This window comes from Lathamus discolor, chromosome 3, assembly GCF_037157495.1.
Source record: "Lathamus discolor isolate bLatDis1 chromosome 3, bLatDis1.hap1, whole genome shotgun sequence".
Lineage (NCBI taxonomy): Eukaryota > Metazoa > Chordata > Aves > Psittaciformes > Psittacidae > Lathamus > Lathamus discolor.
In genome coordinates, this window is record NC_088886.1 from 106,013,314 (window position 1) to 106,036,411 (window position 23,098).

Genomic DNA, 23,098 nt, shown 5'->3' on the forward strand with positions numbered 1-23,098 from the left:
AACAGAGCTTGTTGCTAGTTTAGGAACATTTAGATCTTTGAGACCCTTTTCCAGTGGCATCCATTAGAGAAAGAAAGAAAAGAGAGAATGAAAAATAAATCTACTGTATTACAGACACAATGAGCTCTGGATCAAAGTGGGATGGAGCTTGAAAGGTGATGTTTTCAATTTTGCTGGCCAGAGGGGTTGTGACTCGGATAGCATGGGTAAACAATGAGGAAAGAGACAGTCCCTCTGGGAGTCAGTGTCTGACTTAATGAGCCAGCAGTTATTAAAAGATGAATACAGGAGAAGTGAACCGTGCTTTCTGGCTGGTAGCATGGCTTTTTTTTTCTTCTTTCTTTCTTTCTTTTTCACTTTCTCTTAAAGATCAAAGGCCTAACTTTAGAGCAAGTCCTATTTATGGACTGTTTAGCCACTCTGTCTGCTTTATTCATGTTATAGAACAGTGGAAAATAAAGAGAGCTGAGGATATTTCCAAATGTCCAGAGGTCATTCCCAATGCAAGACAGAAGAAAAGACCTCAGGCTTTCCTAGGAGAGGTTCTGTATAATTTCACTGCAAAGGGAGTTCCCCTCCCTCAGCTCTTTCAGTCTTTTGTGATCAGAGGCTGAAAAAACCCTGTGACTACTCCTGCTCTTCAGCAGAGCTATCTGCTGATTCATGCCTTCTTGACATACTGTAGCTGCCAGGACTGGGCAGTCCTCTTCTTGAGGCTGGTGCTGAGTATAGAGTTGAGTGTTGCTTTGTGTGTCTGTGGATTGTACCTAACCATACAGCCCAGCATGATGAGCAAGTGCTCTTCTTTTACAATAGCATGAGATTCTTTTACAATAGCATGAGATTGTTTGGTCCATTTCAGGCTGTGAATTGATACAACCTGAGATCCTTTTCTGCTAACTGGCTGCTTCCGCCTTGCTCTGGACCTATGTAGATGATTTTCTAATTCTGCTTAGTAGTTCTTTGTGTTTCCTCCCAGTACTTGTCCTGCCTTTTCCATCTCCCTCTTCCACTGGCTTGAGGCTGTTTGTTTTTCTAATTTATACAAACATATTTTGATTGCAGTCTTGTTCTGCAAAATCTTGGGTGGCAATTGTCTGTCAGTGTAGTAAGTGTGCTCAGTTGCAGCTGTAATATTAAACAGTAATTAGGAGGGAAACACACTGAGTGTGTGCCCTCGTTTTTGTTGTTGTTTTGTTGTTGTTTTTTCCTCATTTGTTTTTCTCCTTTGTGTCAACATTTCATTCAGTTTTCTTTGGATGATGTTTCCATAGTCAATATCACTTGATACAGTGACAAAATCCTGGAAACACTTGCAGATTCATAATTAACTTTTGAGAGTAATAGTTAGAGGCTGTGTCAGGTTCAGCTCTGATGGTGTTTAGAAAACTGCTCTTGTTGTAGGCATTCTGTGCTGCCCATTAAAGGCATTCATCAAGTGAGGCAGTCTGATATCAACACTGCTGGCTGCCAGGTAAATCTGTCCCCTTCCCAGGTTTTGCAATACTTGAGTATCTGGATTGGTCTTAAACTTTGTCTTCAGGAGGGATGAAGGGAGAATAAGCTGTACAAACCTCTCTGCTGGAAATTGCACAAGAGGTATTTCAGCTGGGGGCAGGGGTCTGTGTGTCTCTGCTCCCTTTACACGGCTGAAGCTTAATTGGAAAAAAGCCGGAGATAAGGGTGCACTGTGTAGAACTAGAGTGGAGTTAATTCATGCAGAAGAGCTTGTCTTGCAAGTGGGAGCACTGAGCAGAGGGAAGAAACCTAAAATCCTAACTCTCCAGATTCCCTGCAGCACTTTGTTGCAGGCTGTGCTGGTGGGAGCTTGTCAGCCCCCAGGAATGAAGCTGGGTGAAGCAGGGCAGGCTGCATAGCAACTATGTTGTGAAGTGGTAACAATTCGCAAGTAGGGCAGTAACAAAATCGATTTTTCTCCTCTTCAGCTTGGCAGCTCTCCAGGTGCCTGCTCTGGCACAATGAAGTGTGTAGCTGGGGAGGGAGGGACTTTGGGTTGACGTGAGAGGGGGTGATACAAAGAGACAGGAGGTTAATCATTGAACTGATCACAGTGGATGGATTTATTTCTGGACTCAATTTCCCAGGAACTCCACTATCCCACCCTGGGGGAAATGCCTCAGCTGAAGTTTCTCTAGCTCCAGCTTCGTGAATAAAGACCTGTCTCTTTGGAGTTAATCACAGCAGCTCTGTGACTCCTGAGTCATCCATCTGCTTCAAGAAAATGTTTGCTGTCCACTTGCTAGCTTTCCATTTCACAAAGCTAAAAGAGGATCAAATAAAAAAGGTAAGATGCAGCATTATGTAATTCCTGTTTTGAAAACTGTTACTCAGATACTGTGGGGTCTGCAGTATGTCATGCAGGCCAAATAATGGTATTATCTGTTAACGCCATACAGCCAAATGGGGCAAGAAGCATTTCGACCCTAAAACATCTGACAAGTGTGAAAATAGGTCTGGTTAGTGCTTTCCCCTCCAGTTATAAGTTCTTTTTCAGCAATTCAGCAAATGATCTCCAGAAAGGAAAAGTGGTGCTTAAACTTTATCTGGTGTGTCGTGGTATAACCCAGAGGGCAGAAAGGAACCTCTTGCTGAATTGCTTTGCAAGTGTAGTGTGAAGGATGTGATTTCTAAATCTGAGTAGGAATCAGTGTTACTCACATCGTAGCAGGGAAAACTGGGTCTTTGGGCCAGGTTTTTGGGATCTCAGAAGGCAGTTCTGACTAATGTTGGTGTGGGGAAGTGCATGTGTCTCCTCTGGTTCAAACCTGGCTGATCACTCTAATGTTTGTAGATGTGATCTCAGATTACAGTTGGAAAAGCTCTAGATGGCCCATATCTGAAGCCATCAACACCGTGAGTGAGCAATCTGCCTAACTGTGGCTCTTCCCTAATCTACTTTAATGGCCATGCTGTCAGGTGTTTTCTGGCTCTCCATTCTAAGACCACATGGGACCTGTAAGCTCCTTGGGTCAGAGGTTGCCTGGTTTCTAGACATGTCCACTGCAGTCCTCTGTTCTCCTGCCCTCTCCATTGCAATTCTTTCTGAAGAGGCTCCATCCTCTTGTTTTCCAGCCAGCTGGAGGCAGGGCTGCCTGCAGACCCATGATGGGAGATCCAAGGTCCTGGTGGGTAGGTCTGCCTGCACTGCTCATCTCATCAGCAAAGCAAGCAACACTGGATTGTCTTCTCTGTGCCCTTGCTTAAACAGAGAGTTGCTTGTTCTTAGGGAGGGCTTCTTCCACTGATTCTGTCTTGAAGGGAAGCATTCCAAGAGAGGTTCTGGTATCTCAACAATCAGATGTTTCTGACTCCATCTCAGTCATAACCCTTTTATTCCCATTTATTTCCTATTGTATTCCCATTATTTTATCATCAGAAGGGGGCCCAGTGCCTTTTTGTTGTGTGATGATCTGATCTAAGAGCTTTCATCTAGACAGCACTATTTCTTCTAATTTTTTTACTAAAGGAGGGACCTTGTGGAGCAGTGCTTGAGTGGAGTGGGCTCTTCAGAGCAACATTCAGAGTGTAGTTGAGGGAAGACTTTCCTGGAGTGAGGACAGTGGAGAGGAACGGGCAGAGGGATTCTGGCAAAGCCGCTTACAAAATGAAATCCTTTTGCTAGGTGCAAACTAGCCCAGCCTTGAGGCAAAAAAATGCGTGCTTTGTAGAGTTCTCTTTTAAGAAACCCAGGGTAGGCTGAATGGAACTGAGTTGATTTCTCCCTGTTAGAAAGAAGGAATGCTTTCCCACTTCTCCCTCCCCAGTCTTATTTGCTCCCTGGTGGCAAGAACAAGGCCTTCCTCTTGATGAAAACAGCGCTGTTTCCGTAACTGAGGCAAGACACTTAAAAACAAGGACCTACTGTCCTTGTGCAGTAGGAAAGAGGCGGCAGGACAGTTTGGTGTTACACACCCTGGCCATTCATGTGTTTACAAGCAAATGGTATGTGAGCAGCCCTTGCTCTGGTTGTAAATCAGGCTAGAGAATCAGCAGACTTTCTTGAGCTCTGCCTTATCTAGTTCCTCTGAGAGTACTGTCTCCTCCTGTGGTTGTAGGCAAACAGCATGGGGAATGCAGTTGCTGTGGTGAGCAGAGAGCTAGTGCATGTTCTCTGCAAACAGACATGGTTATTTTTGTTACTGTTTCATTTGTTGTTTGGGGTTTTCTCCACAGGGACTTTTATTTGGGTCTGTGTGAAAGTGTGTGAGTGCTGTTGTCTCCAGTCATTGTAATTTCCTGCTTTCTGTCCGTCTTCATTTCTTTTTATTTATTTATTTATTTTTCTTTTGGTATGCCCCAAAAAGCAGAGCTGGTACTTGGGCTGGGCTGGTGGATCAGTGACAGGGCCTCAAAAAAGCCTTGGAGGAAATCAAGTGCTTCTGCAAACAAGAGCTACAAAAAAAAGTCTAAATAATGGTCTTTTCAAGGCACAGCTGGTATCCAAAGGCAGCTGCTCCTCCTTGCCAACTGTATCTTGTAGTTTAAGACTTTCTCCTCTGTGTGTGTATGTTTTGCTGCTAGGTAAGTGCTGGAGTTACTTTCAAGGTCCTGGCTCTTTCAGGTGGGTCATTGCTGGCCATCAGTTTAAAATGGGATTATGAATAGGTAATTTGTTTGTGCCTCATTAATATAGGTGGCCAGTCCAAACTGCAGAAGAGAACAATTTAGCTATAACCTGCATGTTCTCTTTGTCTGTTTAACCTTCTAGACCTCCTTATGTAAATGGTACTGATACAATGCTCTGAACAGATTGTGTAAGAATGTAGCCCATGCTGCAAGAGCTGAGTGTGTGTACTAATGAAGCACTGGGAATTGTCCCACCTCTCTCCCTTGCCTCTGGCCCTGAGTCTCATGTCATGGGAAGCAGGATGTTAGCACAGATTACCCTCCAGAGGACGTCCAGCCGTTTGGAGCACAGAATTATTATGCCTGCATCATGTTTGTTCATACAGCACCAAAGTCTGGCTGAGCAGCGCATTTAGATGTTGACAGATTCTTATTCTGATGCGTTAATCCTTTCTTGTACCAGCTATGTAGTTTCTAGGCCACTTTACAGACATGCATCCAGCCCTGCAGGTAAATGTCAGTACAAGCAGTGTGATGTCTCGAAGAACAAAATGCCATTTTTGCCCTGATGAAGCTGTAGAGAAACTGATTAGGTTCTCTACCAGTTTATCTGGATGAGTGTTGTTTCATAGATGCTTTGATTTCTTTTAAATTCAGATGTCTTTTATTTTGATGTATGCTGTGAGTTACAGACCCTTAAGAAAGATATTGGCTGCACACGAAAATGTGTTTTAGAAGTAACCCTAGAATCACAAGAGAATGGAGGACAGAGCTGGAGTAAGAAGAGGCTTTGGGCTCCAGCCTGGTGTGCTAACAAGTTGACTGTCTGTTGAGTGAACCAGTAGCTGAATAGATGTTTTCAGGATGTGGCTGACACGCTTGGATACTGATGACATTTTCTGGACTTGACTCAGGGAGGTCAAATTTTCACCAGGTTGAGATACTTTGCAGTTCTAGTTCATTATAGGAGAGGATGGTGTCAAAACAAAATGAGCTTTTAGAATCAGAGAGGTGGGGTTTTCATAGGTTATATGCTGACTTTCAATTTGTTATATATGTGAAAGGAATTATTTTGTCTCCTTAGGATCTGTTCAGCCTCATGTTCATCAAGTGGGTGGGAATGAGCGTAGTAATTCTTGTCCAACATAATAAGGAGTGCTGCTAGAACTGGAGTTCAGGATTTTCAGATCCTTCATGCCAAACTGTACCCCTCATGGTTAGAAAACTAGTGCAAGTAGCCATGAAGCTTGCAGAGATAAAGACTCCCCAGTATACATAGTTCACTGTAGCAGGAAAGCAATACTCATCCCAGCATGCTGCTGAACATTGAGGAACCTGCGTGCAAGTAACACCTTTCGTCTTTCCAGGTTGACAGGTACCTGTATCACATGCGTCTCTCCGATGATATCTTGCTGGACGTGATGTCTCGCTTCCAGGCTGAGATGGTGAAGGGCCTGGGGAGAGACACAAACCCTACGGCAGCAGTAAAAATGCTGCCATCATTTGTGCGCTCACTTCCAGATGGCTCAGGTGAGTTCACCTTGCTCCATCACAGCAGTGCTGATTTAGGAAGACTGTGTGTTGCTGCCAGTACTCAAGGACAGCACAGCAAAGACATAGGGCAATCAGTGGTTTTGGGTTACTGCCTGTCTCATGTTGAGAAAGGTGTATATTGAGGAGACAGCAGCATGGGGGAGTGCTGGCAGAGCATATTTTCCCTCTACCAGATGGTTTTTGTCCTAGTGCAGCTTGCTTGAGGAAAGGACCTAGTGTGCTCAGAAAACAGCCTCTTTCTTCCATAAAATGCAGATGTACCCAGTGCAGGCCTTGCTGCAGGAGATGTGGCTGGACACAGCAAGGGCAGCCTCTACAGCTCAGACCCTGCAGTGCAGCGTGCTGCAGGTTGGGGGGATGTGGCAGTATTATTGCCCTGGCCTTCATGGACCCATGTCTTGTCTGAAATAGCCTGTCTTGTCTCAAGAAATATGCACATCCAAAATAATCTGGCTCAGTTTGGTCCTGGCATTGCAGGCTGACAGAAGATTATGTTTTTTACCAGTTTTAATCAAGTCTTTGGATCTGTGCAGGAGTCTCTGTCTGGCCTAGGTTAGGACTTGGTGTGTAACAGCTCTGCAGAAACCTTAAGAGAAATATTTGCTTTGTACCTCATTTCCACAGGACTTCATTCCTTCTGAAGGTGAATTTCCTACAGTTAAATGAGAAGTAACACTTTTAATGGCATACAGGGAATGTAAGGACGTTGACCTGTTGGAGTGAATCCAGAGGAGGGCCACAAAGATAAGAGGGTTGAAGAACCTCTCCTATGAAGGCAGGCTGAAATGGTTGGGCTTATTCAGCCTGGAGAAAACAAGGCTCCAGGAACACCTTAGAGCAGCTTCCAGTACTTAAAGGGGGGGGCTACAAGAAAACTGGAGAGCAACTTTTTACAAGGGCAGGTAGTGATAAAACAAGGTGAATGGCTTAAAACTGAGAGAGGGTAGATTTAGATTAGATATTAGGAAGAAGTTCTTTATTCTGAGGGTGGTTAGACACTGTGAAGTGTTGGAGATTGCCCAGAGAAGCTGTGGCTGCCCCATCCCTGGAAGTGTTCAAGGCCCAGTAGGATAGGGCTTTGAGCAACCTGGTCTAGTGGAAGGTGTTCCTGCCCATGGCAGGGGGATTGGGACTAGATGATCTTCATTGATCTGTTCCAACCTAAACTGTTCTATGATTTGGAGGCTAGTCCCTTGAAATGAAGAATATCTGAGAGAAAGTATATACAGTCCCCTCAAACTGCCTGGCTGGAACTGGACACTCTTCATTTTGCTGCTGCCTTCATCAAAGAAAAAGAAATATTTAGGTCAACCTTTGCTATCTCAGTAACCATCATGGGCCTTGAGGTCTTACATGGCACTGACCCTGTCCTGAAATAGTAGGGATCCTCTGAGGTTAGGAGACTTGGAAAATTGCATTAGTATCATCATGTTGCAAGACTTCATGTTCCTCAAGGTCAACTTTGGGCAATGCTCTCCTGGCCTGTGTGACCTTTCTGCTTTGTCAGTGCTGCAGAGTCAAGCTGGGTCATGTCTTATTGACATACTACCTATTTTAAATATCACATTGATTTTTCTATTTTTGCTCTTTTGCAAAATCCTGATTGGTTTTGTTTTCTGACAAAACTTCCAGCAGGTTTAAACACCTCAAACTTGGCTGGATTTTCCCATTTGCAGTAGCAACAAACTTTCAGATATTTCAGTGTCCTCAGTGAAGCTACCTGAAGTGACCTGTGTGGATCATCAGTTTTTAATCATTTAGGGATTAATGGTCTGACTAATGTAACAGTTTACTGAGTAACCCAGTTGGCCTTCTCACCTTTGTGATATCTAACCATGGAATTACAGGTAGAATTTCCTGCTTCCTTCCCTTTCAGGGCCAGATTTGATAAAATTTAGTCAGGTGTTTGAACTGTGGAGCAAAGATCACACAAGGCTATGCACATACCACTGCACTTTCCTTTTGGGAAGGGTTTTCTCCTCTGTGTGGAACAGATAAATTTTTTTTATTATTATTATTACTGTATCCATGAGGCCACAAGTTCTTCTGTCTGAAGTCTCCTGCTAGAGAAGGTGTTCGAGCTAAGAGTGCTGCCGACTGAGAAACTAAATGGTACTTTTACAGAAACACCTAAAGGCGTTTGGAAATGATTGGTTTTGCCTCACTTGGAAGTTGGCTTCTGCAGTAGGCCAAGTCTTAATGTGACTTCAAATCCTGCATCCTTTGCTGGATGTGGGTGATGCTCCCACACTTTAATTTCCCCACATTTGAGGTGTACTGTTTTGTAGCCCTTCTGTGCTCTGGTTGGCTTTGCAGTTGCTTTGGGCCTCCTTTGCAGAGAAGCTTATCCTTCTGCAGCTTGGAAACATGCTGAAAATGAAATTAACCTCCACATAGCAAGCTGGCAGGAGGGAAGTGATGCTCTTGCTGAGGTTTGCCAGCTCTGAACCTTCCTGGTGGAGGTGCCAGGCTTATAGGATAAGGACCTGCCATGATGGGGCAAAAGAGCTTGTGGCCATGGTGAGAGAGGGGCCCTGGACTGTGGCTTTCAGCATGGCATCTGGGCCATCCTTCTCAGCCACCACTGGTGACGGTTGCCCACTTGTATTGCAGAGAAGGGTGACTTCCTTGCTGTTGACGTGGGTGGCTCCCTGTTTCGTGCTCACCAGGTGAAGGTGTTTGATGATGGGAAGCAGAGCAGCCAGCTGGAGAACAAGTTTTACCCCACACCCAAGGAGGTCACACAGGGCAATGGAACTGAGGTAGGGCACACAGGGTCTTCTGTGCTGGTGCTATGCTTGAATGCATGACTGTCGAACACAGTGTGAGTCTGTCTTCTCCTTTCTTGTGCAGCTCTTTGATTACATTGCTGACTGTCTGTTAGACTTCATGGAGACCAAAAACCTGAAGCATAAGAAGTTACCTCTTGGTTTTACATTTTCTTTTCCATGCAAACAGACCAAATTGGAAGAGGTAAGATACAGAAAGAAATACCACTGGCAAGCCTAGCTCCTTGCAGAACCTGGAGATGCTATGGCATGGAAGTGTTACTCTATGGCCTTTTTTGTGGGGTCGTGTTTACATAGCTCTATGGAGAAGGCATGGATGACCATTAGCATATAACTAGACTACCATTTAGAAACTCATTTCCAGCCTCAAGGCAATGTGATCTTTAACCTAAAGCTGTTCTTCTACTTAATCAGTATGCAACTCATACTAACCATGTGCCTTTATACAAAGACTGTAAAACACATACTTTTGTATCCTGAAGCATGGTTCTTTTTTATATTGCTGTCATTCAGTTTCTTTTTTACAGTTGATTCTAACTAGGAAGGACTTCTAGCTGAGCTGTTAGAGAGGCTGCATGGGAAAATGAAGGGCTGGTTGCAGTTATTGGTCTCTTATTCCAGCCTCTCTTTTATTTCTAGGGATTTGTGCTTTGGGTCCTAGCCCTGCAAATGCTTTGTGCTTAATGCTGTTAGTTTGTGATGAGCATCAGTAAACAAAATGCAGGGAGAAGCATTTGCAGGGTTGGGACTTTATTTCTGTGCCTGTTAATTGTGTTCATACTGACAGGCACCCCAAGGTGAGATGTTCTGACTTTATGGCAGATTTGTATGCTAAAGTTAGAGCTTTTGGGTCACTGGACTGTTGTTTTGCAGGGGGTTCTTCTTGCCTGGACGAAACACTTCAAGGTCAGAGGAGTTCAGGACACAGATGTGGTCAGCTCTCTGCGCAAGGCACTCCAGAAGCATAAGGCAAGTTTTGTATCTGCAGGAGGTGAACCTGACTGGCCACAGATTGTCTTCTTAGGAGATAAACTCTTGGTGTGTGGGTTGGTTTTGGAGTTGTCAGATATTCTTCAAGGACTGCCAGTTACAAATGCCCAACGTGGCTTTATATCTAGTAGATCTGTCTCTGCCTTGAAGGTGAAGTTGTGTAAGGGATTATAACTCAGGCTGCCCTGGTCAGTCTAACAGTGATGGCAACTGCACACTGATAAACTGGGGGGGCTGTGACAGTGGACCAGTATGGCCCCGTCTGACTGAGCGAAAGGGAATCTGTTGTGAAACAATTTAGTAAGATGTGGATACACACTGGGTACACACTGTGTACCCTGGCTTATGGGATGAAAGTTGGGAGGGGGAAGCTCTCATTTAAAATTGTCACATACAACTCTATCAGTGCTTGCCTCTCAATTTCAGTCTGTAGAATGGAGTGAGTGATTGTAAGACAGCAGTAAGCATGATTAAATCTGCCCTTGAACCAGTGTATACTTTTGAATAACATTATGTTTTAGCATTTTTGAAAGTCTTGTTGGAAAGCTCTGTGCTATTGGTAGCACCATCTAAGAAATACAGAGCATCTTTCCATACCTTGACATCTTTGTAAAAAAAGAGGAAATTCTTTTTTCTCACATGATAAAAATACATTCTTGATTTTGGTTTTTAGTTCACTTCTTTCTCTGCATCAGTCTTGCTGCAATTAGCAGGATCAAAGGATCTGAGAGCTGCTGGGTGAAGTCTGCCCCCTTGCTATTGTTGGCATCGGAGTTACAAGAATCCTGTGTTAACTTTGATTTTACTTTACCAAGTTACTGCAGTGTGAAAGGAAAATTGCACAGCTTTGATGGAAAGGCTTTTTACTTGAGTGTGGTATAGGTGCCTGGCTTTGTGTTAAATAACTGCATTTATGTATATATATTTTCTATCCCATTTGGTGGGATCTGCTCAGGTAGCAGAACATTATCCTATTGTGCTGTTCATAGGACAGATATATGGGGGCTAGAATATCACAGAATTCAAACCAATAACACATTGCTTTTCTGGCAAATGAGATTGGATTGGGTAAAAACAAATCTTGCGAGCAAAGATCCTGGCTGGCCAAGCACTTGAGAATTCAGAGATATCTGTTACTTCACAGGGTTGTGGGGATAGTGTTATTAAAGGAAATAGTATGTCTTTCAACTGAAGACCTTTCCTGAACAAGGCCTTCAAAGTATGACCAAGGGAGTATGTCTGCATGTTGTTGCTTCAACACACAGGAGGCTTTCTAAGATTTTTTTTTTGTGTTACTTGCCCATCTTTATGCTATTAGGACATAGACGTTGATGTTTTTGCACTAGTCAATGACACTGTGGGAACCATGATGACTTGTGGATATGACGACCAGCACTGTGAAGTTGGACTCATAATTGGTAAATTTTTCTGATCATTAAGTAGTCTTTTTCTCCTCAGTTGTTTAATTCTAAAAAAATCTGTAGTCAAAGGGAATGTCCCAGTGCAGGAAAGAGCAGGAAGAAAATGGAAAAAACAATTATTTTCAAAGATTTTCAGATTTTCAAGCCTGGCTGCCTTCTGTAACGCAGCTGTTTTTATGCTGATCACATTGCCATCAAATGCCACAGTCCCCATTTTGTATGGGTTCAGTTGTGACCAGCATACTAAACTTTTCTGCTGACTGTATAGAAAATTAGTGTTTGTCTAGAGAAAGCTGAATTCCTCTCACGTCTGGTAGTTAGGATCAGCTATGTTTTCCACAGTATCTCCACTTCGTGCACTGTGGTGGCTTTTTAAGACACATAGAAGTACATGTGAAAAAGAAAATATTTTTAAACAATCCAAGCCTTAGATTAATTTCTAGAGTTTTTCATTCACTGTGAAATGATTATTTAACCATGGGGTTAGGTATTTATATTTGCTTTCAAAGGCAATATGCTAACTTATTTTCAAATATGTAGACTTAAACAAAAAGCAAACCTGGAACAAAGAGGTAACTTACCTGCACTGTCTCCAATATTCACAGGAACTGGCACTAATGCATGCTACATGGAGGAAATGAGGCACATCGATCTGGTGGAAGGTGATGAAGGGAGAATGTGCATTAACACAGAGTGGGGTGCCTTTGGAGATGATGGTGCTTTGGATGACCTCCGCACAGAGTTTGATCGGGAGCTTGATTTGGGATCTCTCAATCCTGGAAAACAATTGTAAGTGATTCGCTGGCTGATCTGCCTGAACAGTCTTGAGTTCTGTGAGTGTGTTTCCAGGGGCCCTTTTGGAACACGAATTAGGTTAAGTGAACCCAATTTGACTTTATGCTGATTCTGGCCTATCCAGACCTCCCGTTCTGAAGTGGGAAGAATGAGTACCTTTTATACTTCCCGGCCTCACAGGCCAAGGGATTGCTGCTGCAGTTGCTAATGTATTGTTAAAAATAGGTGGTTGCTCTGGTATGATGCTGTGGAGGAGTAAAGACAGGAAGAAGGTAAACGGCATATTTAAAGTATGGTTCATCAAAATTGCTTCTACTGGCTGAGCTGCTCTCAAGTCTTTTGAAAATTCTCTTTAATTCCTCATTTATCTTGAGGGCTGGGTCCCAGTACCTCAGAATGCACCCCATCTACAACTTAGCTCCCAAACTCCTTTTGTACATGCTTAAATGTGATCAGCCTGCATAAGAACATAAGATGCTCATGCTTGAATTTTCGTACCTTTGGCTAGCAGGTAATCCTTTTTGTATAATCCTTCCTGTGCCCCATTCCAGGTTTGAGAAGATGATCAGCAGCCTGTATTTGGGGGAACTTGTAAGACTCATTCTCCTAAAGATGACAAAAGAAGGTCTGCTTTTCAATGGGAAGGTGTCAACGGCTCTGCTTACTAAGGGCAAGATTGAAATGAAGCATGTGTCTGCAATGGAAAAGTAAGAACCTGCAATATGGTGTTTGAGAGTGGCTGTTATCCTTCACAAGCACAGCAATGATAATGAACATATAATTATAATCCATGAATACTAGGAACAGCCGTGAACTTTTTAACTTGATTTTGCTTTTGCCTACGAAGTAGGAAATAGGAATTGGTGGCAGGTCAACTTTTAGTAAACTACCACAGTGGAAAATGTGTTGTTAACCATCACAGATGCAGGTTGTTTGAATAACCTCTTTGGAGACCTGACTACATGGGATAGTTGTTGCAGTTCTCAGTTTCTGTGATGTGGGAATACTGGGGTTGGGGAGATGTAGGACAGACTCTGGATCAGCTAATGTATGACCACATGGAAAACTGATAGATTCTAGTGTTTTGAAGAGGAATTCTAATCCTTTTTGTTACTCCAGGAATAATTTTCTTTGTTATATTGAGTGAGGCTGTACATCTATTCTTGTGCTCTGCTTCTACAGACTAAATATTTTATCCTGCTCTCTTCTTTGCTAGCTAATTGGTAAATCCCACCAAAAACTGAACCTCAGGAAGCAGTCTCTTAAAAGTCTGGTCTGTCCTGCAGGTACTTTAGGGAATAGTACAGGAAAGGCATTACTGGTTTATGGGAACCAATTGCGATGCTACCTGATAGGTTGTGGCCTGGTCTTCTGTCATTTCTTTTTGAGCCAACATGCAGATATTGATTTGTATGTTGCCTTAATATCCTTGCATTAGATAATGTGTTCTTTTGTTTTGGGGCAGATATAAAGAAGGACTGAACAATACAAAAGAGATCCTTACAGAGCTGAACCTGTTTCCCTCTGAAGAGGACTGCATCGCTGTTCAGCATGTCTGCACTATTGTTTCCTTCCGCTCCGCCAACCTCTGTGCTGCAGCCCTGGCAGCCATACTGACACGACTAAGGGAGAATAAAAAACTGTTGAGGATGCGAACCACTGTTGGGATTGATGGGGGACTCTATAAAACCCACCCCCAGTAAGTAACTAAAGGGGATTTGGTACTCGCTGGCCACATGCTCATGTTGCAAAGACTCACCGTCTGCATATATGTGTGGCTTTTCAGGGATCTGCTGGTTTTGCTGCAGGGCTGGGGTGAGATCTGGTGCAGTGCAGAGGATCAGACTGGCTTAGTTATGGCAAGGCTGCCTCAGAAGCTTTAGAACTTGGTGTGTGGTGGCAACAACATGACACATGGGATAATGGTGTCTGGGGAAGAGCAATTGATTCCTCAAGTGACTCTTGGTCTCCAGGGCACTTGCACTTCACTGGGTTCCATCAGCTAGATGGAAGTCTAATTCCAGATGGAGGCTCTCACCCTCTGTGATTGTGACTGTTGTTGCCTGACTTTTCTCCAGTGTCCTCCCTTGGCACTGGCACATGTTTAGAGGTATATTCATGTTCCTGTAAGTGTACAGGTTCTGCAGAACAGCCAAAAATCAGGATTGTTTTATCCATCTCTTAGACCAGATTCTGACCTTACATGCTTCTCTTGACTGTGCTTCAGCACTTGTACTGTTTCATGTGTGCATGTACTGGAAATGTATGTGAAGTAAACCAAGCATGAAATGCCTGTGAGAATCTAAAGAAACTCTTTGTTCCTGTAGATATGCCAAACGTCTGCACAAAGTGGTGAGAAGGCTGGTCCCAAACTGCGATGTTCGGTTCCTCCTCTCTGTGAGTGGCAGTGGGAAGGGAGCTGCCTTGGTCACAGCAGTGGCTTACAGGCTGGCTGCTCAGCGTAAGCAAATTGATGCTGCTCTTGCACCATTTCTGCTGTCCCTGGAGACCCTCAGAGAAGTTAAGAACAAAATGAGGACTGAGCTGGAATATGGGCTAAAGCGAGAGACGCAAGCCAGTGCCACAGTGAAGATGTTACCCACATATGTCTGTGGGACACCAGATGGAACAGGTGGAGTCATTTTCTGGTTACATGTTGGCTGTTCAGGAAAGCTGCTTGTCTGCCTTCTGGCGGGAGTATGCCAATCGTTCTGGAAAATTCCAGAGTGATTTATGTTGGCAAACTGGTGCTTCCCGAGATGTTATCTGGCTGACCCTTCAGGCACATGCTAGCAGGCTGGTGGGGTAAATGCTGTAGGGAGCAATGTGCTGTCACTGGCACAAATGAAGTTTCTTGGGGACGTATGGCAGGGTGTACCATTCTGACTGGCAAACAGGCTACCAGAAGCACCAAAATGAAGTACCTTCCTTTTCTTACAGAGAAAGGAAAGTTCCTTGCCCTTGATCTTGGTGGGACAAATTTCAGAGTTCTGCTGGTCAAAATCAGAAGCGGAAGAAGAAGATCAGTGCAAATGTATAACAAAATCTTTGCCATTCCTTTGGAGATCATGCAAGGGACAGGAGAAGAGGTAACCTCTAATGAACTTTCCACTGATCAAGCCAAGGCCTGTTACATAGGATTACTATGAGATTTATATACTTCTTTCTCCTTCCAGCTCTTTGACCATATTGTCCAGTGCATAGCAGACTTTCTGGAGTATATGGGGATTAAAGGTGCTCGCCTGCCTCTGGGCTTCACCTTCTCCTTCCCGTGCAGGCAAGCCAGCATTGACAAGGTGAGAACTGCAACACAGAATGGGTCAAGTGGCAGCTGTGAATCTTTTTGGTAAATGGCATCATTTTGGATGAGGGTGATTTGTTGGTTTGGAAACTGCACCAAAAAACTATTCTTCTACATGCTTTCTTTCAAACAGGGCTTTACAAGGTTAGGAGGGGAGGGAAAAGCCAATTTGTCTTTGGAAATAGTATTTCACCTGTTTTGTGGGGATTTTATTACTTTACCGGGCAAATTAATTTCATGAGAAATAATTTCATGAGAGATAATTATTTCTCTCTCTCATGAGAGAGAAATTATTTCATGAGAAATAATTAATAATTAATTTCATGAGAAAGTCATCATCCTATAGAAATATGGGAGGTAGAATTTCACCTTCTTTAATCTGCTAATAGATGGATGTTACTTGCTTTTGTTCTATAAATATTAAGCTCTTACGATTGTGAAATAACTACATATTTCTAGTAGCCCAAGAATCTCAAATGCTGCCTTAACTCTTCAATGGCGAGAGATAACAGATGTCTCCTCCTACTTGCTTAGTTGCAATCCCAGGGTGTTTCCCTAACTATGCTGCACAATTCTGACTATATAACTTCTGCGCTGTATTAGTTTCTTTTTGTCGAGTGTCAGTGGGCAGAACTGAGCTTGCTTTTCAGCTTGAGAGAGTTGGCTTTCTGACAGGTATCTTCATCTTTGCAGATCTAATGTAAGAAAAAAAGAAAAGCCAGGAAGAAATAATTATCAGATATTCTGATGCTTCTCCAAAGGGGGCAGGGAAGGTTGTGTTGCTTAATTCTAGTCAAATATGTAGAATACTGGGGAAGTGGTAGGCTGCTAATTTATTTAATATTATAATGTCCTTTTGGGTTTCACAATAACATCTAAGTCTTAGCTTCCAGTCTCTTCTGTCTCAATTTCCAGATCACAGTTGAGAGTTCAGCTCAATATGCCTTCTAAACCTAGTATTTCCAAGCATAGTATTTAGGTCTTGACAAATTATGAGAAAACAAATTCCAAAGCAATGGTGGTAAACTGAGTGAAATACATCTGTGTCAGGGTCCCACAGTATGTCACCCTGTGTGTTTGGTCTTTTACTGTTGCTAGAACTTGAGGGTTTTTTTTGAGCAGCTTTTTCTCTCAGTTGCCCTCTTTTTTTCTTATTTGGATGGACAGTCCAGAGCCAATCACCGAGTGGAAGGTTAATTACTTCATGTAATCTGGAAATCTACTTCTGTCAGGCCACATCACTGTCCAAAAAAAACCCCCAAATTAGTGTTGGCTGGAGTACTGGGATCATACCAAGTGTCCTTCAGTAAACTAGCCAAAAATTAACAGAGGATGTTCATTAATGTTTGTTGGGTGTCTAATTATTTAAAGCAAAAGTATTTTTTAGTCTTTCCCATTGTTTAGATAATCAATGTCTTCATGCACAGAATGTTTTCCAAATGAAAGTATTAGAAGTCACTGAGTTGGCAGTGTCTTGATAAATAGCTGAGTAAACCTGGAGCACTACCATCAGCAGCTGAGTGACAAAGGTACACTTGCACACACTCTGCCTGAGACACTCAGAGTAACCTGACCAGGGAAATACATTTAAAAAAAATCTGTGGAGTATGTGTGGAGATGAAAACAGGTTGATGCTTGGAAGGTACAGTCTTCTCTCTATCTTCACTTACTATTTTCTTGCTCTTCTGTTTCAGGGAACACTTGTGGGATGGACAAAAGGTTTCAAGGCGACGGACTGTGAGGGAGAAGATGTCGTTGATATGCTGAGAGAGGCCATCAGGAGAAGAAATGTGAGCTATTATTTTCTGTTCTCTTTGGTGTATTTAATGCACTCTCCCTCTTCCTCTGAGACACCACTACTGATTGTGACTTGTGTTTTAGGAGTTCGATTTGGACATTGTAGCAGTGGTGAATGACACTGTTGGGACAATGATGACATGTGGATATGAGGATCCAAACTGTGAGATTGGCCTTATTGCAGGTACAATCATATTGAAGTGACCGCTGTATAAGTAAGCATGCATGTAGGTGCTAAGCCTCACACCCTATTTTAGAATTTGTAAAACAGCATCTTTTATTTGAGTTTGATGTATGGTGTTACTAATCAATTGGGGTTCTTGGCAGATTTGTATAGTATTCAACAGAGGGCGTAATAACACCTGTAGCAGATAGGATCCTGAATCTATTGGACTTTTGATCATATCTCTAACGATGCACAGTTAAGTGTGTGCATGGTAAAAGAATATAAGAACAGCACACAGAACATGAATCCTTGTTTGGACAAATTTACTGCGTAGCAAGGTCATAGGCCTTGGAACAAGCAAGTATGTTTAAAAATCTGAATTAATTATTTTTGGGTCATCTAGATGATTCCCCCGGTAGGTACCTTCAAGTTTTCAGGCAGAATTGCATCTAAGCATGTAAGGTCCTAGACTCAGAATGGTTAGGGTTGGAAAGGACCTTAAGATCATCCAGTTCTAACCCCAACACCTCACACAAGATTATGTCACCCAAGGATCTGTCCAACCTGGCCTTGAAAGCTGCCAGGGATGGAGCATTTACCACTTCTTTCGGCAACCTGTTCTAGTGCCTCACCACCCTCACAGTAAAGAACTTCTTCCTTCTATCTAACCGGAAAAGATCTGAAGCCTCATTTGGAAAACAGACTCCTCCAGGTGGCCAAGTACACCAGCTATCGCATTTTGTTTGGAGAACTGGTTCTTGTATTAGTTGTTGTAACCGATGTTGCAAGTAGTAAGACCCTGCTCACCAAGTCATTTCAGACTTTGTAGCTGCTTGACTGGCTCTTGGCAGTGTTAGCTTTTGAGAGCACGCTGTCATGCAAGATGATGTGTGGTGCATTGCAACCAGACTGGCAGCAGTTACTGACACTTTCCCTGTGTTTCAGCTGCTACTTCATTTTTCTGGCTGAAGCCTTGTCATTTCTTTCGTCCTAGGAACAGGCAGTAATGTGTGCTACATGGAGGATATGAAAAACATAGAAATAGTGGAAGGGAATGAAGGAAAAATGTGCATTAATACAGAATGGGGAGCATTTGGTGACAACGGCTGCATTGACAACATCAGAACAAAATATGATAAAGAAGTAGATGAAGGCTCACTAAACCCAGGGAAACAGAGGTAAATGTGAAGGTTCTGATGCCAAGAGCCTGATGAAGTCAGTCTTTGAGACACACTGGCTACTTTTAAAAATGTGCTTAAAGAGTGAATAATCAGAAAGGAAATTTTAGTATTACATTTCATTTGTTGCATGGTAAATAATGCAGATATCCAGGACAAAAACCCCAAAGATGTACATTTGTTTCTGTTACCACAGCACTGATTTCACCTTAGGGCAGTTACAAAACGGTACTGCTCTTAAGATTTCCCTGTGAAGTGTGGGTCTTGCTGTGTTCCTCCTGTTAGAGTGTTTTTTCAAAGGTAAAAATACAGCTTGTGCAAGAGGATAAACTGAACCTGACCATTCTTCATCTAGAAAAGATAGCATCAATTACATATGACTTATTGGTGAATGCATGAGGGGGACGGAGAAATGTTTTGCTTCAGTATGCACTCTGGCTTTAGCTCTATGTTCTGTTTAATATTGCAAGCTTTTATTTTCTAGTTCTGCTACCTTTTAACATAGGTAAATATGTTGTAATTAATATTTGTACTTGAAGTCACTACAACATGATTTTAATGGTTGAAAGATGCAGTTCAATGGCTGTTGCTCTGCAAGCTTTTACTGCCTTTTTAGAGTTGATAGGGCATGAACATACCACTCATGTTAAACAGAGCTAACATGCATGTACATCTCTTTAAAAGCATTTCTTTTTTTTTCAATAACATAACAGGTATGAAAAAATGACCAGTGGAATGTACCTAGGTGAAATAGTAAGGCAAATTTTGATCGACTTAACCAAACAAGGACTGCTGTTCAGAGGACAGATTTCGGAATCACTCAGGAAAAGAGGCATATTTGAAACAAAATTCCTGTCTCAGATTGAGAGGTAAAGTTGTTAGATTTATGTGATTTAAATCCCTAAGGTGTTCTAGGACCTCTAGAAAATAGTCTTCCGCGAGTCTTTCCCTCAAGAAGTCAGTTGTAGCTGTCTTCTTTGGGTACCTCCGTCTTTCTCTCCCATCCCCTGAATAAAAGCCAAAAAGGAGAACTGTGGGAGAAAAGGAGAAAAACTGACTACTACTGCTAAACCCAGGACACAGAATTATTCTGTAATTCTGTGAATTATCATTTTCTGTCCATGTGGCTGTGTTATCTTGGATGCCTTAACCATCAAGCATGATTATACGGCTTGTTTCTTGTAGGAAAACATATATATGGCTTGTTTCTTGTAGGACTTAAAATAGTGCTTATTTAAAAAATTTAAAAAGTCAGTGATGCATGAATACGCCATGAATATGTGCTTACCTACATATTTGTACATGATTGCAATGGTCTTCCAGGCTATTTGAAACCCTTTCTACTGTTGAAAACCTTGAAAGGTAGTGTCCCAGCCTTGAGATCAAAAATAACTCAATCAGGTGGCTGATATGACTTAGCCCCTCCATGACTCTGGGAGTTAGGTAAATAACCACTGTTTGTGCCTTCTAGAAATACAGTCTAACATAACGAAGGGCATGCCAGGAGCAAGTCTTCATTCTGAATTCAGGTTGAAATCTACCTGAAAACAATTGGAGGGTGTTAGAGGTGGAAAAGTAGTCCCATTTCCTTTGAATCTTAGCTGTAAGACTTCCATTTGCATGCTGCCAAAGCTTTTCCTAATGCCTTGCTGCTGCATGTGTTTCTCTCTGTGCAGTGACCGGCTTGCCCTCCTCCAAGTCCGGCGAATTCTGCAGCAGCTGGGCCTGGACAGCACATGTGAAGACAGCATCATTGTGAAAGAGGTGTGTGGAGCTGTTTCAAAAAGAGCTGCCCAGCTCTGTGGGGCAGGACTGGCTGCTATTGTAGAGAAGAAGAGAGAAAACCGAGGTGTGGAGCGCTTGCAAATCACTGTTGGAGTGGATGGGACTTTGTACAAGCTCCATCCTCAGTGAGTACTTTGGTACCATACCACTTCCCTTTGCTCATTTCCACTGTGAAAACATACTGATCTCTACCAGATTTCTGCCAAGGTAGTAAAAAATGAGAGAGGGAATAAAGATCTAACATATTTCCCTGTGTCCTGCCATTTCTCTTGCCTAGCCAAAGGATCAATACCTGAAAAGTCAAGTCTAGCTACCACTGTGAGACTTCTCTGGGGTGTTGAGTGAGCTTATTCTTCCAATATTTTTTCCAAAGTTTTGGGGGACTTCTGCAATATCTGGGTGTCCCAGATGAAAGTATGTGTTGGGTTTTTGGAGTAGAGTAAGTATTTTGTAAGCAAGGCCTAGAAGTAGATGCAATAGCTTTCCAATTGGCACAAGAGAGCCTCTTCCATGATCAATAAAGGCAAAGGAGGTGTCTGGCATCAAACCGAACAAAATTAAAGTGAAGAAAGGGAAATTAAGTTTTGATTGTGTACAGAATCTTTATCATGAACAGGAGAAAAAACAAAAAGAGGTGCTGTGGCGAACCACTAGATGTTGGCTGAAGTTATGGTTACTTGATAATATATAAAGATCTCAGACCAGAATGTGGCTGCTAAAATGTTCTGTTCTTCTCTCCTTTTCCTTTCAGTTTTTCTAGGGTCCTGCAGGAAACAGTGAAGGAATTGGCACCTCAGTGTGATGTGACTTTCATGCTTTCTGAAGACGGAAGTGGGAAGGGAGCTGCCCTCATTACTGCAGTAGCAAAAAGATTGCATAATGTCGGACAGAAGTGAAAAATGAGACGTCAAGTAATTTCAGCACTGCCAGGCACATGCTCTAGAGATTTGCTGAGCGGTGATTCAAGATAGCTTTGCCAGACACCAGTACACAGGTACCTGTTTTCTGGGAGCAGCTAGTTTTGGCCAACCACTATTGCGGATTTTTGTCCTTTGATAAGTTGGATCAGATGTTTCTGCTCCCCACTGGCATTATGTCTTGGCATACCACAATCTACTCAGTTCTGTACTTTCTGCAATGCATCTATAAGGCACATGGGAGAGTGAAAACAAAGCAAAACAATCAACCCCAAATGTGTCTTTTTACAATGGCTAATTAAGTTACTGCACCACAACTGAGTTTACCACCAGTTTCTTAGGATTTCTGTGTGGTTTAGTTTTGGCTTGGCCTGGCTCAAGGAATATGGAGATCCTGATGTAGCAGCTATCTAGTGGACATACTTTTTCAATGATTCACAGGTTTTACAATAAATCTGCAGGTAAAATAAATTAATGGACTTTGGTCAGTGATGCTCCCCCCTCTACTACATTGGTTGCAGGTGCATTGTAATATAATACTTCCCTGAGTACAAGATGCATGTTTAATAGATGAATGTAAAGGAAAAAAATGTGATTCCACAAAATATGAGTTTGTGTCAAAATACATTAGTGCATCCGAGTGCACATAAACCTAAACCGATGCTGAATGATTCTGACTGTGGCTGATTCTTTTGGTACTGGGGAAAGAAAGAGTGTAGAAGCAGCTACAGGGGCTGCTATGTTCATTTTTGGGCTGCCAAAGTAATTGTGTAGAAACTAAAAAAAAAATCACCTGAATTTCTGAAATTCTCCTCTTTGTTTTCCCGTAGTTATCTCCTTGCCTGCTCATGAGAGGATAGTTGCCAGTTTGTGGAAGGGAGCTTATCCTTGGTTTTAATTTGCTGTTGCTCGCTGCTCTGCCTGTGTGTAGTCTGTTGTAAATAAACCTGTGATGCTGTGAGCCTTTGCTTCTCTGTCTAGTGCCTCTTCTGAGTTGTGGGAAGAACATGCAGGCAAGTGGGAGCTTTCTTTAAACCTATCTATAGCAGGACTCAACAGCACTGCAGTTATTATGAAGGTGGCTTGTAGATAGAGCCCATGTGCTTGTGTGATCTAACATTGCTCACCTGATTTACCTATCTCAGAATAAACTGAAACAATAATATGGTACAGAGATGCAGCAAATTTGTATCCTGCTTGTGTCTGTTCTCCAGTATTCCTGTATCTACTTTAATCCTCTCTTCTTGGGTATTTGCTTCTTTTCAGGCTGGCATCAGAAAGTGGGGCCAAGAAATGTGCTTTAAACCTAGTTAGGTCAAAAGTAACTATCGTGCAGGAGGATAAGCAGTTGGGTTTATGTAATAATCTTCAACAAGGCTGTTGGGTTTAAATTTAGCAATGGCAAATTCAAAATTTGAAGCCATAGACCCGTCCTGTTTGTAGTTCTTTAGAGAAACATGTCAAAAGCTTTATGTCTGTGTTAGAGTCACTGGATAGGTAAAAAATAGTACTTGTAAGTAATTTCCACTTCTGAAGGAATTCCTTGTGGTGCTGAGCTCACTAGACTGAGTAAGTGGGAAGAGACCTGTAACAAACTTGTATTATGTTTTAAAGTTTTCCTCCTTTTGTCAAGAAACGTAGTATTTTACTTTTTCTTTATATTTCAGAATCCACAAAGCTACAGAAACCAAAGCTTTCTATGTAGTGGGGGTAGAGTTATTTGAAGCAGTTTTTTCCTGGTGATGAACAGGCTAAATTTGGAGAAGAAAAACACATCAAGTCTTGGCGCTGTGTGGCATAGCCTAGAACAGGTCTTCT

At 42.5% G+C, this 23,098-nt stretch overlaps 1 protein-coding gene across 2 annotated transcripts; it reads left to right on the forward strand.

The window, feature by feature from the left end:
- Window positions 1–2,105: 2,105 nt before the first annotated feature.
- Window positions 2,106–22,241, forward strand: LOC136010183 (hexokinase HKDC1-like). Of its 2 annotated transcripts, none has more exons than XM_065670993.1 (18): window positions 2,106–2,305; window positions 5,955–6,117; window positions 8,755–8,903; window positions 8,995–9,114; window positions 9,804–9,899; window positions 11,239–11,338; window positions 11,947–12,130; window positions 12,688–12,843; window positions 13,602–13,835; window positions 14,464–14,768; window positions 15,077–15,225; window positions 15,313–15,432; window positions 17,132–17,227; window positions 17,319–17,418; window positions 18,395–18,578; window positions 19,292–19,447; window positions 20,255–20,488; window positions 21,115–22,241. In XM_065670993.1, the coding sequence occupies exons 1-18, from the start codon at window positions 2,243–2,245 to the stop codon at window positions 21,257–21,259; spliced, it is 2,754 nt and encodes a 917-aa protein (XP_065527065.1). In that variant the 5' UTR covers window positions 2,106–2,242; the 3' UTR covers window positions 21,260–22,241. The 2 variants fall into 2 exon arrangements, with proteins under 2 accessions (XP_065527065.1, XP_065527067.1); XM_065670995.1 differs by lacking the exon at window positions 2,106–2,305 and adding an exon at window positions 4,529–4,542.
- The last annotated feature ends 857 nt before the right edge of the window (window positions 22,242–23,098 follow it).

Bases quoted from the DNA above. Each gene is read 5' to 3' on its own strand.
- LOC136010183 (XM_065670993.1), top strand. From the start codon at position 2,243: ATGTTTGCTGTCCACTTGCTAGCTTTCCATTTCACAAAGCTAAAAGAG. The intron at 12,131-12,687 runs GTAAGTGATTCG...GCCCCATTCCAG, and splicing joins CTCAATCCTGGAAAACAATT to GTTTGAGAAGATGATCAGCA. The intron at 19,448-20,254 runs GTAAAGTTGTTA...CTCTCTGTGCAG, and splicing joins TTCCTGTCTCAGATTGAGAG to TGACCGGCTTGCCCTCCTCC.